At 44.9% G+C, this 15,287-nt stretch overlaps 1 protein-coding gene across 1 annotated transcript in view; it reads left to right on the plus strand.

Annotated features, from left to right (window-relative positions):
* The window catches only part of GLRX5 (glutaredoxin 5), a 17,710-nt gene extending 8,481 nt beyond the window's left edge, over positions 1-9,229 (plus strand). Inside the window, exon 2 of the mRNA XM_019642509.1 lies at positions 8,562-9,229. Within this exon, the coding sequence (XP_019498054.1) occupies positions 8,562-8,740 (179 nt within the window). The 3' untranslated portion in view covers positions 8,741-9,229. The remainder of the gene's footprint in view (positions 1-8,561) is intronic.
* Positions 9,230-15,287: the final 6,058 nt, after the last annotated feature.

The raw sequence follows: 15,287 nt of genomic DNA on the forward strand, positions 1-15,287 counted from the left end.
ACATCCTCCACAACTAGACTGAAGAACAAAAGGACAGCAACTTGTCTGTTCCCCTCCCCCAATTCCCCAATAAAATCTTTTTAAAAAAAGATAGGGTAGGAAATCTTATCTTTCATCTGGGACCTTACCACACGTCCCCTGCAAATTGCTGGTGTGGCCATTGGTAAAAATTTGTGTCATTGATGTCTTGCTTAATATAGAGTTTTGAGGGTCTCGGGTTTGTGAATTTATGATCTGTTTAATATAAGCAGAGATAGGATATCCTGGAATATGGCTAATAAACTGAAAGTAGGACCAGAAATAGGAGTGTTTACTGATAGTACTTATGTGTTTGTCTTCCATCTTGTATGTATGTCTGGCTTCTGATCTTCTGTTCTTAAGTGTTCAAATAACAAGAATTTAATCCTTAAATTTCTTGACCATTGAGTTTTATCAGATTGTTATTTTGGTTAATAAATGTGTTGCATATATATTGAACATAACATACACCTCTTTAATTCCTTAGAAAAGGTACACATTAATGTAAGTATTAACCTCCCGATGGGCAGGCAGGGTGGTGTACATGTTCCCACAGTGGGGATTAGTTTAGCCAGGGTAAGACTTGCAAACATAAAGACTTGTCATCTCTTTGCCTTCTACACCGAGTTCACCGAGTCTGTGTGATGCTCAGTTTCACCAGCCAAAAGGTCACTTCTAGTAACAGGAGAGGGACTCCTGCAAAATTGACCTTTCCTGTTTTCTGGTGCCAGAGAAGGCTGAGCTCTACAAAGGGCCCAAGCTGCAGGAAGACCCTCAAACACTGTGTCCTTGTTCTGGGCCCTGGGCCCAAGGAGTGTGATGAAGAGAGGTCTCCACCTGTGATCCAAGGAACAAAGATGACTGTGAGGCAGCCTTGTACGGGTGATATGGAGCCAGCCACAGAAGAGTCAGGTCCCAGCAGACAGGTGTCCCCATATCCTAACCCTGGTCTTAACAAAGACTGTCCTTCATTTTCAGTTGTAAAAGTAACATGCTTATTGAAGAAACTTGGAAGCACTGACAGTATAAAGAAACTGCAAATCACCTGTAATTCCATGTAAACCTTTATTAACATTTGGATCTAGTTTCTGACATTTGTTGATAACACAGTGGAGATCATGCATGTCTATACGTAGTATTTTGCCCCCCTGAGAGCAGGGAACGTGTCTTATGCCACTGTCTGGGCACTGTGTATATTGCTTATGCAGAGCAAGTGTTCCGTATTCTAATGAATAAGTAAATGCTGCTTTTATTTGTCATATCGTAAACTCTCTTTCATGCTCTTAAAATCTCTTAAATTTCTGCCTATTCAGATCATCGTTTTTCTTGCATCCGGAATGGTGTCTGTTGAATGAATAATCACTGTCCTATTGTTGAGTGTTTATTATGTATTTGAAAATACGTTCAGCCTTTCCAGCGCCAGGGACTTTAAGGCGATAGTAAAAAACCTGACACTGGCAAACTTTAAAAGGCGGATAACAAGTTGGCTGTATGTGTGTGTGGTGGATGTGTCATATGCTGCACATGGGAGTATAAAATGGTACCAACACTTTGGAGGAATAGCTACCAGTACCTAGTCAGGTTGAAGACCTAGCTGCTTCAGCCCTCGGTATAGAGTCTAGAGTGGGGATTGTCAGACTTCCCTTGTAAAGGACCAGAAAGCAAATACTTTAGCCTTTGTGGACCATGCAGTCTCTGTTGTAACTATTCAACTGGCGTGAAAGCAGTCAGGGATAATGCAAAATGAATGCGCGTGGCTAAGTTCCAATAAAACTTTATTTACAAAAGCAGCACATGGACCCGAAGGCCATCGTTTGCCATCCCTTGGTCTAGAGCAGGGGTCGGCAAACTTTTGAGACAGAAGAGCCGCCAGTGGTCAGCAAACTGCGGCCCATGAACTGTGGCTCTGAAGTAAAATTGAAAATGAAAATAAAACTATCATAGTTTCATGTATAAAATTTTTAAAAGGATTTATTCACGTAATGGTGATTATGTAAAAATATATTTATGGCTGTTTGATAATTTTTAAATTGTTGTGAGGGACAGGATTGGCTCTTCCAGGGGTCGGCAAACTTTTGAGACAGAACGTACCCAAAGAGCCGCATGTGGCTCGCAAGCTGCAGTTTGCTGACTCCTGATCTAGAGAGACAGACCCCTCTTTGTATGTGAGTTAGGAGACATGTCAGGATGTTCACTCTAGCATTGCTTGTAATAATAAAAAATTGGCAAGAATGGATCTTGGCCTATTAGCAGCAGACTGGATAAACAAACTAATCTAGTCATATGATGGAAAACTACAATAAGTTGTGGTTAAGATGAACTATTGCGTTGTCAGAAAAGTCATGACGCATTTTTGCAATGAAAAACAAAAAATACGTCATGACTTTTCCGACAACCCAATAGATCTAGATGTATTTATATGACTAAATTTCAAAAAAATGCAGTGTTCAATCAAAAAGTAAGTTACAAAAAAGGTAATTATGGCATAATGCCATTCACGTGTATAAGTGTTAAAGATGTGGAAATGTCCCCTGTACTGCACATACGTGTGTGCAGATGTGGCTCATGGTTAGGAGTGACAGGCCAGCCACAGGCCAGAGACCACCTCTGAGGGTCAGGAAGCTGGCCTTATCGGACCCCTCGAGCCTGGAGGTAATCCTGGCGCCAGCACATGCTAACACTGTGCCTTTAGTTATTCAACCTCTCTGAGCCATAATTTCTTTATCTGTAAAACAGGGATAGTTATACTTACCTAGTAGGATTTTTTTTAAAGGTTAAATGAGATTATCTATGGAAAACACTTGAAAAGTATGAAACTCAGTAACCTTTAGCTCAGTAAATTGGTATTTTTATACTGCACGTCATACTTAAGTGGTATTTTTCCTGCATTCTTTCCCTGTGCTTTCTCTGTTGCGTGTAGTATTCCTCAGAAAAGCATTCCTGCGAAGGGTGGGGTAGAGGATACTGACATGGCGAGACTGCAATGTCACCTTGTCCCTGCCACTGTGGGAGCTTAATTCATTTCACCTGTTTCATCTCGTTTTATCTTCATAATCTGTGAGCCTAGGGTTATTCCCGTTTTACAGATAAGGAAACTGAGGCAAGAGATGAGCACGTTGAGCTGAGGCCATGTGTACAAGCCCGCAAGCCAGCGTCCCCTGACCCTTAGGCCAGTGCCTTGTTCGCGCTGCCTCCACACGTTGCTTTCCTTCTATTGAGGGCCTAGTGTTTCTGTGCTTCCAGCTCAGATTATTTCGTGTAGTACTAGGGTCATTCTCTAAGTCACGGAAGAAGAAGAAGAAATATGTGACTCCAGGAGGAGGTGGTGTGACTTGCCCAGGGTCACAGAGCCTAGTAAGTGGCCGAGTTGGAATTAACCTGCATCAGACGGACGCTCCTGTAGTGAAAATCTACCGGAAAAGAGAACTGTAATCACGGGGCTCTCACAGTACATCGTCCAAACCGGGAATGAAGTCTAATGTTCTGAAGTGTGATGGATTCTGAAAAGTACTTTTTGAAAGCTCTGGAAGGGAATTTTGCAGCACATTTTCTGCTCTCTGGCTTGATAGTTGGAATATTAAAATTTTTAATATTTGGTGCAGCAGTAGGTACATATGGAACTGATTTTACAAGACAGCCTCCTAACCCCCAATTCCTAGTGTCACCCTGTCATAGAACTTTGCAGTCAACATTTTCTCTCCCAAATTGAATGACTGTTTATCATCTATAAAATATGATTATCATTAAAATTCATTCTTGGCTATAATTTTCTAATTTTCAAGTTTCTCTTAGATTCTGAGTAATTCCAAGTGATATTTGTAAGAACTACCACTGTACATTGCAGTTTTTGAAAATTGAAATGTGAAATTAGCCATGTTTAAACGATTGTGAATCGATGGAATTCATTTAAATTTTCATCTTATAAACAGTGGTTTTTATTATTGGAAGTTTCTCACATCACTCTATAGAAATCAATTAGTTATTTTCTTAAATATTTAACCCCATCATCTACTTTACAATTGGAAAATAGCATACTTTTTAAGAAAGATAACAGGGCTGGCCAAGTGGTGCGTTGGTTAAGAGTTGGCTTGGGACTCCAGCTCTGAGCAGCAAGACCGCAGGTTCACATCCCACATGAGGGCCAGTGACGCTGTGCCCTCTACAGCTAAGATGCTGAACAACAGCTCGACCTGGAACTGGGCTGCTGTGAGCTGCCAGTGACGGCGTAGGCTACAGTGAGGCTGCAGTGGGCTGCCATAACCTGTGAGTGGCTGGCAGCGTCATGAGCTTTCGTGAGCCGCTGTGAGCGGCTGTCCAATGGCTGGCGAGCGACTGCCTCACCCAGGAAGTGCGCAATGATAATACCAACATGGGCCAGTGAAGCNCATCGCGCCACTCGCCCGGCCCTCTTCTTGTTCTTGTTCTTGCTCTTCCTGGAATACCCTTCCCCTCTGAATAGCAGCTCTTTACCCTTCTTTCAACACCCAGTTAAAGCCCCACCCCCTCGACTCTGCTTCCCCTGACCCCCCAGGGGCTGACTGCTGTCTCAGAGCCCTCACACCATCCTTTCTCCAGTACTTAGTGATATTCTTGCATCTGTCCCCATCCTAAGACCAGGAGGCCCTTGGAAGGGAGTGTCTTACTCCACTCGGCACAGAGATGGTGGGTTCAGCACGGCCAAATGGTTCTTGCCTTCCAACGGCATGGGGAGTTTTATGAGTTTCTCGCCATTTGGGGTTTCTGAGATACTGTCCTGTATTGTCACCATGTTATGTGTTCTTCATTCAAGATTTGTGTACTGAGTACATACTACGTGCGAGGAATAGTGCCACGGGCCAAGGGGCACAAACAATAAAACCATGATCCGTACAAAGCCCCTGCAGGGCTGTGGTCCCCAACAGCAGTGAGATCGGGCTGGTTATAGTCTTCAACGCCCCCCCGATGGTGCCCCTGGGCCCAAGAGCACTCACAGAACTGCTTTGCAGAGGGCCGCCTCCGGGCCTCACATCAGCCCAGCTCCCTCAAGCCCAACATTTGGTCCACAGCTTAGAAAAACCCAACTTTATGCCAATGTCATTCAATCCCTCACCACCTCATTAAATTTAGTATTTCTTAGGTGCTTACCATGGACTAATATGAAGTACATAACAGAAGTCGAATAAAAACTCTAAAAAAAAAATGTTTGTCTGGCATAACGAGGGAAGTACCCCTCTGGTTTCGTCTTTAACATAACCTCTTTAAGCCATGCGTATGTGTAATTTTTGTTGACAATCTAACATATACTACATTTCCTTGAGTTCTGATCCAGAGCACAGGGACTAGAATTTCCTTTTCTTGGTGACTTGCAATTATTACACAAGGCTCTCATGCTCAAGGAAGTGTCGTGTGAGGGTTCTTGGCCCCTGCTTCCACCAAATGCTCCCAGAACGCTGCTTTTCCAAAAAAAATCCCAGAATGTCTGCTTCCTAATTTTAAACATCTCCTGTTAGCCTATTAGTCATTGCTTCTTCCTGCTTTTAGCGTTAAGCTTTTTAAATTTACTGCTTCTGCTCTGTTGTGGCTGTAATATTAGAAAACTAAGCAAGTTAGCCATTCCCTAAAGTAAGGACAGGCCTTGGGTGAGAACTGACTCTTGCTAGAATCAGGCAAACTGATGAATTCCCAGACACTATATAATGNCCCCTTCCCCGATACCCCAGTGCTGTTCCTCTCCCCCAATTCCCCAATAAAATCTTTAAAAAAAAAAAAAAGATGCCAAAGCTTTGCCTTGATGTCAGCTGCCTGCAATACTTGTTAATCTAAAAATTAGAGAAGCAGGTAAGAATTTTGATAAACGGGGGCTACTGTCGTAATGCCGTCATGTGCTCTGAGATAGGTTTTTCTGAGTTGTTGAAATGTAAGTTATTAGGCAAGACCGCCACAGGCTGAGGGCTTTGGAAGGGATTAGCCTCCCTCAAACATGACTGTGTGTTGGGTGCTCAGGGTGCTGGAAAGCCCACTTGCTTTGGTGGTGAGCACTGATTCTGGTAGTGTACCCCGCCCTCCCCTGCTAGTCAGGACGTACATGGCCTAGAACATCATCAAGTGTCATGACTGAGACAAACGTAATGCTTCCATCAACTGGTACTTCAAAAATGATTGATGAAAGCAAATCATTCTTTTCCTCAGCAAAGATTTTACTTTAAAACATTATACTTTTTAGGATTAAACGTGTGGTTGTGGTTGGCCCTCAGATGGCAAATTTATTTTCATTTTTGGTGTGTGGCAAAAATTTTAGGCACTCACTAAAAGCTCAGTAGATATTTATTGTCATGGAAAGCTTAACAATCTATTATTAATTGAGAAAAAAGATATAATTTTATGTACATAAACATAAAGATATTTAAGAAACTTCAGAAGAATTAAAAGAAGTCCATATTTACTTGAAACATTTCTTAATTCCCACACCCACCCTCAATCCTCATAAAAGTAAAAAAAAACCATTAGTGACTGGCGTCGCTATAAAGTAAGTTCTGGTAGACTGTAGTATTTGAGGATAGAGTTTACAAAAAACAATAACATACAACTTATGTGCTGTCATTAACTAGGTAGCACCAAACATCTAAGTGATGAGAAGCCTGGATTCCTGAGGGTATTCTAGTGTATCTAGATATTTGGTCCTGTAAAGGTATTCTGATACTTAGTGGAATTTGCCCTTTATTGGTAACTGCCATACATCTAGCTGATTTTTTTTTTTAAGACACCCCCAGACTGACTTAGAAGTATGCTTCTCCGGGGCTGTCATGTACAGCAATGGTGACTGTAGTGAACGATACTGCATATTTGAAAGTTGCTAAAAGAGTAGATCTTAAAAGTTCTCATCACAAGAAAAAAAATTTCATAACTGTGTGTGGTGATGGATATTATAATTATTGTGGTGACCATTTTGCAATATTTACAAGTATTGAATAATTATATACCTGAAACTAATATAACATGATATGTCAATTACACCTTAATAAAAAAGAGTTTTTTTTAAAGTGTGTTTTTGGGGCCTATAACGTTGTAGCCCTTTCTTGGTATGTGAAGTCTGGAGACGGAAGATAAAGCCTGGGGTGGGGCCTCGCCAGTGCTGTCATTTAGAGAAAAGCTGCTGTTTTTTAGAAAGCAGTGACTTTTGTATCTTGGGACTATTATTCATGATACACTTCAAATTGGTAATTTTATTTGGAAAATAAATATGGTAATAAATAATAGGGTATCAAGAACCAGTTCTTGTATTTTTAGTTTGTTTACATAAAAACTCCCAATTGCCCAGTTTTTGTGTGTGTGTGTGTGTGTGTGTAATATTGTATTTTGTTTGAAGAATCTGTTGACTTCTCTGTTCTGTGCTCATTTTGGCCACTTAAAAATACATAAGTATAAAAGTATCACATAATCTAATTATGTGATTAATTTTTATAAGTCATGCTTTTGACCACTCTTTTAACATAACCAACACAGACATTTATTGGCTGAATATGTTTTAAAAAGTATATTTCATCTCAACATACGACTAGAATGGTGAGGATGAACATTAGAAAATAGTAACCTTTTATATCTTAAGACTGAGACCACATTTCTTTCTTACTGTTTTGTTACAACCACCATCCTCATGGCTCAGACGCAACAGAATAATCGCATGGCTGCACTGTCACCGAGTGTGCCTCCTCTGGGTGTCCTCAAAGCCATCTGCATGGAGGACTGCTCACGTGCTTGCTGGGTGGTTTCTTGTTTGCCGTGAGCTCTTGAGAGCAGGCCGTGGGGGCCACTCCCCCCGTGGCCCTGCGCCTGGCCCACGTGGGCCTTAGTGAGCTGTGGGCCTTCCCTTCATGTAAGAGTCGCTGCGAGCTGTGTGCTGAGCCCGATCACATGCTGCACGGAGCACCTATCGGGAACTGAATGGGATGAAGGCTGCAGCCTGTAGCCGTAGGAATGGGACTTTCCTCTGGGCAAAAGAATCATTAAAGATAAAACCAATGACCCACCATCTCGAGCACTAGTAACTGGTGGCAGGCATTCTAACACAGACAGGCAGTAGGGGGACAGTCTCATTGGTCAGTGAGCCACCATAATAGAGCCATGTTAAGTATCCACTTGGAAATGAAGCTGTGGCATTTCTTTCAGATTTTGTTTCACTGAAAACATGACTGGTTAGATGCATGGGAATATGGCTTTGTGCATCTCGCATGACTTACGTTAACCGATCAAGTTCTCTGCCGTTAATCCAGTGTTAATTGTGTGTTAGGTGTTTTACGAGAGCGTTCTTACCGGATTCTCATAAAACCCTTGTGAAGATGAGGGGTTAAGCAATAACTTGCCTTAGGTCTCACAGTTTGTAATTGGAAGAGTTAGGGTTTAAACTGCTGTCCATTTGGCTGTAAAGCGTATGCTCTTTATGATAAACACGTTGTTCCTCAGGCCTGGGGGAGCACCGGGCGCTCTGCTAGGAGTGGGGAAAGCATTTCGCCGTGAGAGGCTCAGCTCTGACCATTGAAACAACACTTACATGTCTTTCCCTCTAGGCATTAAGGACTATTCCAACTGGCCCACCATCCCGCAGGTGTACCTCAACGGCGAGTTTGTGGGGGGCTGCGACATTCTTCTGCAGATGCACCAAAACGGGGACCTCGTGGAAGAACTGAAAAAGCTGGGGATCCGCTCCGCCCTTGTGGACGAAACGAAAGACCAGGACTCCAAGTGAGGGCGGCCAGGTCCTCCCTGAGCCGAGGCCGCCCTCACCAGTGGGAGCGGAAGCCACTGGGCTGAGACCCACTGCCAGAGAAGCCTTACTGATTTGGGTTTGCGCTGTTCAGACAACTGCTTACACTGATTCTCCAGTTTGCACGCAGTTGGGTGATTTTAGCGTGTGGTGTTTGGGCTAAGAGTATTCTGTTGTGAACTTAATTATAACCACTGCACTGTAATGATTCAATGTTGTATAAGGATATTGATGTAAACCAAATTTGTTCTCACATTGTCATTTGCTCTTTGCCTGATTCAGGAGTAAAAGCAGGCGCTTTTGAACCATCATCATTACTGAGTCCTCTGCCAATATGTAGTCTGCGAGGATAATATATCCCGTCCACCCCCAATTTTTTGTAACTTGTGATGTTAAGAAAAATGATGGACAAGGAAGAAAACATGATCATTGGGATATTGTTTTTTAAAATAAACTGCCAGGGATACTGTGTGTGTGTGAGCTGTTAATTCTGAATATCACTACGTCTGTCTGTTCATCTGTTCCAGCTGCTATAACTACTTACCATAGACTTGGGGGGGGGCACGTATAAACAACAGAGTTATTTCTCACAGCTCTGGAGGCTGGAAGTCCAAGTTCAAGACTTCAGCAGATTCAGTGTCTGATGAGGACCCACCCCTGGTTCACTGAGGGCGCCTTCTCCCTGTGTCCTCACTGGGAAGCTCTTCGGGGCCCCTTTTATGAGGGCGCGAACCCCAGTCATGAGGGCTCCACGCTTATGACCTGATCACTTCCCAAAGGCCCCGCCTCCTAACACCATGGCTTTGGGGGTCAAAAGAAGAACCTGGCGGAGCACAGATATTCAGTCTATAAGGACTTTATTCCTGTGACCTTTTGCTTTTCGGAATTAATGATTCTCATACTCCCCTGTTAAATTTGCCAGAAAGATTGCTATCACGCTGTGCTTTAATTTCTCGAGGGGAGGTAAGTGTGCTGAGTGCGGGGGAAGGTGCGGCTGGAGGCTTGGGCGGCGTGGCGAGCAGCGATGGGCGAGTGGGTGAGGCCGGGGAGGCAGCCCCACCTGCCCATTGAAGACCCACGCTTGGCACGCAGTGCGGGCGTTGCATAGGGAGACGGCATTAGCAGCCTTCCGAAGAATGGGATTGAATCAGTACTTTATTTCTTAAAAAATAGGGCCTTAATAGGAGAGGAAACGGAGCCCAGCAGAGGTTCTGCCCGTGTATGGTATCCTCGCGAGGCGCATGGTGCTTCTCCGTGTGGGACTGGAGCTGAAGGTCGGCTTTCCGGCGGCTCCTGGGACGAAAGCCCGGCCCGCCACGGTGCGCCTTTGGACTCACAGATGCTTCATTCATCTCCAGGGGATTCAACGGGCATCTAGAAGCGCATTTTTGCAGTGGCAGAGGTGGGAAGGAGGATGCATTTTTTTCATGAAAAGGGCAAAAATGAGAAGAAAAGGATGCTCATTGCCCCAGCGCTGTCCTCTTCAGCCTACCTGAGTGCCTCTTGAAAAAGCTCTGAAAACTGGCTTAGGTTAAGGATTGGCCTGCTGGTCCTCTCGTAGCATGCCGCCTCTGCCACCTCCCTCCCCCAGAGGTTTTGGGATTCCCAAAAGAAAGGAATGGGAGGTGGTAGCCCCACCCCCACTTCACGAGGAAACTCCTGTCAGATGAGAGGACGGCCCCTGGCTGATCACAGAGCTCAGGGCTTCAGGGAATAGAAAAGCAGGGTCGTGTCACAAAGGGTTTTTATTACATGAATTGCACACTACATTCTGTCAATACCTTTTGTGTCTGCTATGAGCCAAGAGCTTACACAGACTTAAAGGACGTTGGAACTCGTCCATTTGAACCATTTCATGGTTTTGCAAGTGACAGCAAGAGCCCTGGAAGGAAGACCGTGTCCTGGCAATCCTGCCTGTGCCACCGCCATGCGGTGCCATGCTGTGGCCGAGCCAAGGTTGCAAGCTTGTCCTTTGCAAAGAAACCATTAACAAAACAGCTCATACTGCCCCTGCATGAGTGCCAGGCCATGAGGCACACACGAGTCTGCAGAATTGTCCCTTGTCATCACATCTGATGTGTATGTAGTGTACTTTTCCATAACATTGCTTTTGGCTTTTCCTCAGATCTGCCTCTATACCCTTAGGGTTCATTGAAAAGTGAAACGATGACAAACTTACCAGCCGGGAGACATTAGTGTAAGAAACCCCCACTAGAATATTAGGACCAGGGCAGTGCTGCCAAGTGAATCATTTTGACTGAGATGCTGATGAATCATCAGTCACCAGCGAGCTTAAAAGTTCAAGGAGTCACTGAGCTCTACAGGAAGTGGAAACGTTCTTTGCAGAAGTTAATTAATATTTTATTCCCATATGCTTAACAAGTCTTTACCAAGTGGAAAACTGAAGATGCTATCTCATGTCCCTCTGAATAATTTTAATGATCTGCATAATGAGAATTCACTGTGATGAGAGCAGTGACACCAAAGTTCCTTGTACAAACAGCCGTGTCACACGTCAGCTATTTAAAAATGCAAGGTCTGCTTCGCATTGCGATTTATTGGATCTCTGTCACAACTCCAAAGCGCTGTGTTATTAGACCTTTTTGAAAGAAATGAAGTTATTTCGGGAGATTAAACATTTGTATGATTTCAAGTAGTTTTTGTTTCGTAAGTGGTAGTTACATCAATGTCACTACATGTCATATAAGCTAGCATTTTAGAGATGTTTTAGGACAGAAGATAACTTGTAAGAAGCCTCTTGGGTTTATCTTTATTGGCCCTATCACATTTACTTGAGTCAAATCTGGGATATCAAGCTTTCCACACACAGCTAGCTTGAGAGGGAACTCTTGTAAATGAATTAAATAGCTTCTTGAGATATTTAGAGATAAATTGTATCTTGAAAGATCAGGTTCCTTGTTATTTGTGACAGGAGAGATTGTGCTGAGGGTTCGGAGAAATGACCTTTGTGTTGGCAAGGTTTTGTTGAAGTAAATTTAAACCAGAGGTGAGTAATCTTCTAAGTTTGTTCCTAGGAGTCACTGACAGGAAAAAAAAACCATTGGTGGATGGTCACAAAATGTAGCTGATTTGATAGATTTGAAAAAAAAAGACTTCACATTCTTCTTAAGAATTGTTTAGTAAATCTAAAAAAATACAAGTCTCACCTAAGAACTCTCTGGTAGCCAATCAGAAGGAGCATGAGTGAAGGGATGGGGGAAGGAGAGCTGGTTTCGAGCCCAGGCACCAGGTCACACAGTGACGCAGGGGGACTTGTGGGAAGTCGCATCCCGGCTGCTTCCCGAGAGGAGCATCACAGCAGGTCTTGAAGCCCTGTAGGCTTCTCTGGTCACAATTGTGGGCCAAGTGCAGTTGATCTGGGAGCAGACCTGGCCCAAATCTAAGGCCATCGATGCTGCAGAACGGGCACCTGTCTTCAGAGGTCTTTTTCCAGCCTCAGCCAGAATGGCCCCCCACAAACACCCCACAGTCCATTTCACCTCCCTGACCCGTCACAGCCCCTTTCTTTGTCCATCACACCAGCTTGCAATTGCGTTTTCCTTGGCTTCACTCAGGGATGCCCTATGGCTAGCATACGCAGTGCTCAAAAACACAGGTGAAAAATTAGTGAAGAATTCCCTTTCTTCATTCGTTTTGGATTAGTCACAAGAAGCACCAGGTTCTAACAGTTCACCAGAGCAGCAGCACAGGGCAGTAGCGAAGAGCTCGGACCTGGATCAGGCTTCCCGGATTCGCATCCCAAGTATTCCCAGCAGTGTGACTGACTCAGACAAGTCAATGACCTTTCCCTGCTCGACTGAACAAGAAAGTAGCCAATGTCACCTATGTCAGGCTTGTTACAAGGCTCAGATGTGAGAATCCCCATCAGTAGCCTGGCCCCCGATGAACTCTCAGGATAAGTATCCTCCACAGTCTGCACTGGACATCATCTGGACTACAGTCACATGTTACAGGAGTGGAGGTAAGTCTATAGTAAGAGACACACCACTGTCAATGCTTGGTTGCCCCCAGAGCGTGGACACTCACCTTTGAGGGTAAATGACAAGATTTAATACTTGGGGTGACCGCTGGAGTGTACCGCTATCCAGCTGCTCTCAGGGACTGGACAGCCCCAGACAGAAGAAGTCCCTGTAACTTACTTCCCAAGATTACAGTTTGACGTATTGCCACTGAGTTGTATTTTTTAAAAATATTACTTTTATTTCGTCCAGTGGGAAGTCTAGGCTTTTACTGTGTGGAGTTATGCTTGAAAGAACACAGTTTAACCTTGAGTTAATCTCATTTATCAGTAGCAAGAATTGTGATCCTGGGTTCTACTATCCCTAAAAGAACAATTCCACAGGGCTACATTTTGCCAGAAGAAAGCTATTATGTGTCTCCCAGTTGACAGGTTAGGTGATGAAATGTGGAAAGAATTTCCAGATCATTGGTGTGTCTGTCGCCAGTCCTGAGCAGGCCGTGAGTTCCTGGGGTGTCTCCTGCCCACGGCGTTCCTTTATTTCTGATCCCTACCTTGGAATTCCTTCTGCTGTTCTGAGGGAGAGGACTTGGCCGGGTTTGGATGTCACCTGCTGAAAGGAACCACACGGGAATTGCTGGCTCGGAGCGCTCTGGGTTGAACTGCGGGCTTCCTCTGCTATGTCTCTGGTGTGAATTCTTCTGGTGCTTTTGTGTCAAGAACAAACCTTTCTACTAATGATGGCTGCCCGGGAGCTCCAGGAAGGGCATGGACAGCACAGGACTGGCCCCTGACCCACGTGCAAAGGGCTCCAGCTTCAGCGTGTGCATCTGCAGGCTGACCTTGGGGCTGGAGCCCCGATTTGGTGTCAGCCACACATACCAGTCTCTTCTCCTGCACCCCCCTCCAAAAAAACCCCAGCACAGTGTGGACCTGTGTGCAGTAATCAGCCACCTTCCCTCATGAAGTAAAAAGGGGAACCTTTGAGCTTGCCACGTGGGCGTGTGCAGTGAAGGCTCGAGTGTCCAAACACGACACATTTCACAGAAAGGCCCGGCCTTTCACTGGCTCCCGGGAAAGGACCCCTGAGCCCCTGGAACGTCCGCCTGACAAGAATGTTTCTGTGTGCCTGAGGCCCCGGGTCACAGTTTGACCTCTGGGGGCTGGAGACTGAGGAGCTAAGTAAGAAGCCTGGCCCCCAATAAAAACCCTGGTCACAAGGCTTCAGTGAGCACCCCTGCTTGTGACATTTGGCCCATGTTGTCACATGGTTGCTGGGAGAATTAAGTGCTGCCCGTGGGGCTCCACTGGGCCCCCCCCCTACCCCCCGGGAGCTCCTGTCTGGTCTCTGGGCTCCGCCTTATGCACCTTTTACCTTTGCTTTTAAAAAATCTGTATCCTTCACTGATAAACCAGGTACCAGCTTTTCAAAGTCCCTCTGAGTGGTCTTGGGGACCCCCAACACAGGGAGGATCTCCAGATAGCTGGGCTTGGAGCCCCAACACTTTCCTCTAAGAGTGACTGTTTCTTGCTAACTTTTATACAAACCCACCAGCACTAGGCCGACCTCACGACCCAGGGGCCCAGGGCCCTTCCCATGATGCCGTCTAGCTTAGCTGGGTCAAAACTGGAACATTTAGGCAAAGGCTTCTAGGGGCTCAGGAGTGACCAGGGGAAGCCCAGCAGAGGAACTGGCTGGCGGGTGCAGCCTGTGCACCTGGGCTTTCCCCCGGCAGAGCCTTCTTGCAGCTGACAGCCCATCGCCCCCACCCCAGAAACCCACACCTGTGTCTACACTTTCCAGAGAGAAGCAGTACTAAGCCCCCTCTTTCACCCACCTGGAGTGAATTTCCTGTCTCTTGGGTTCCAGCCTCCTTCTGGCACTAATAATGCCCCTGGGACAGACCTGTGACCCCCCCGTGCCACACGACCACCTCATCTGTTCCCCACACACTAAAGGGCACTGCAGGGGACTGCGTTGTAGAGTCACGCTGGCAGGCTGCTCCTCTTCTAGGTTTTTACCTACTCAATCAATCAGTTGTTTACATTTGAAGTCTACTCAAGTGTTTACTTTGATTAAGATTAGCAGGGTTCGTCAATAGAAATACTGCTTTAAAGCAGATAACTTGGGCCGAATCCAATTGAGAGCTAAGAAACGGAACGAACTCATGAGCTAATACAAAGCCAACTCAAGTGGAATCAACTTTGTGTTTCCAAATATCAGGTGAGCCACCTTGACCCATGTTTCCCAAAGAAAGGACTTTTTAAAAACTTTTGGTTGTTAAATATAAAAGCTTTTATGGATGTAGACAGAACTCTCAAATATATTAACTATATAGTACAACTATGTTAAATATATTTGAACATTAAAGTTTTACCAGTGAGGCACAGAGAAGTTGAGTGATTTTCCCAGGGACACACAGCTGAAGAAAAGTGAAAGGATTGGAACATAAACCCAGACATGTCTCCAAGGCCTACCCCAGTACTAACTGCTCCCCTATTAATTTAGTTACACATATATATTATGAAACACATCTGTTTAGGAGTACC

Source organism: Hipposideros armiger, unplaced genomic scaffold, assembly GCF_001890085.2.
Source record: "Hipposideros armiger isolate ML-2016 unplaced genomic scaffold, ASM189008v1 scaffold_69, whole genome shotgun sequence".
NCBI lineage: Eukaryota > Metazoa > Chordata > Mammalia > Chiroptera > Hipposideridae > Hipposideros > Hipposideros armiger.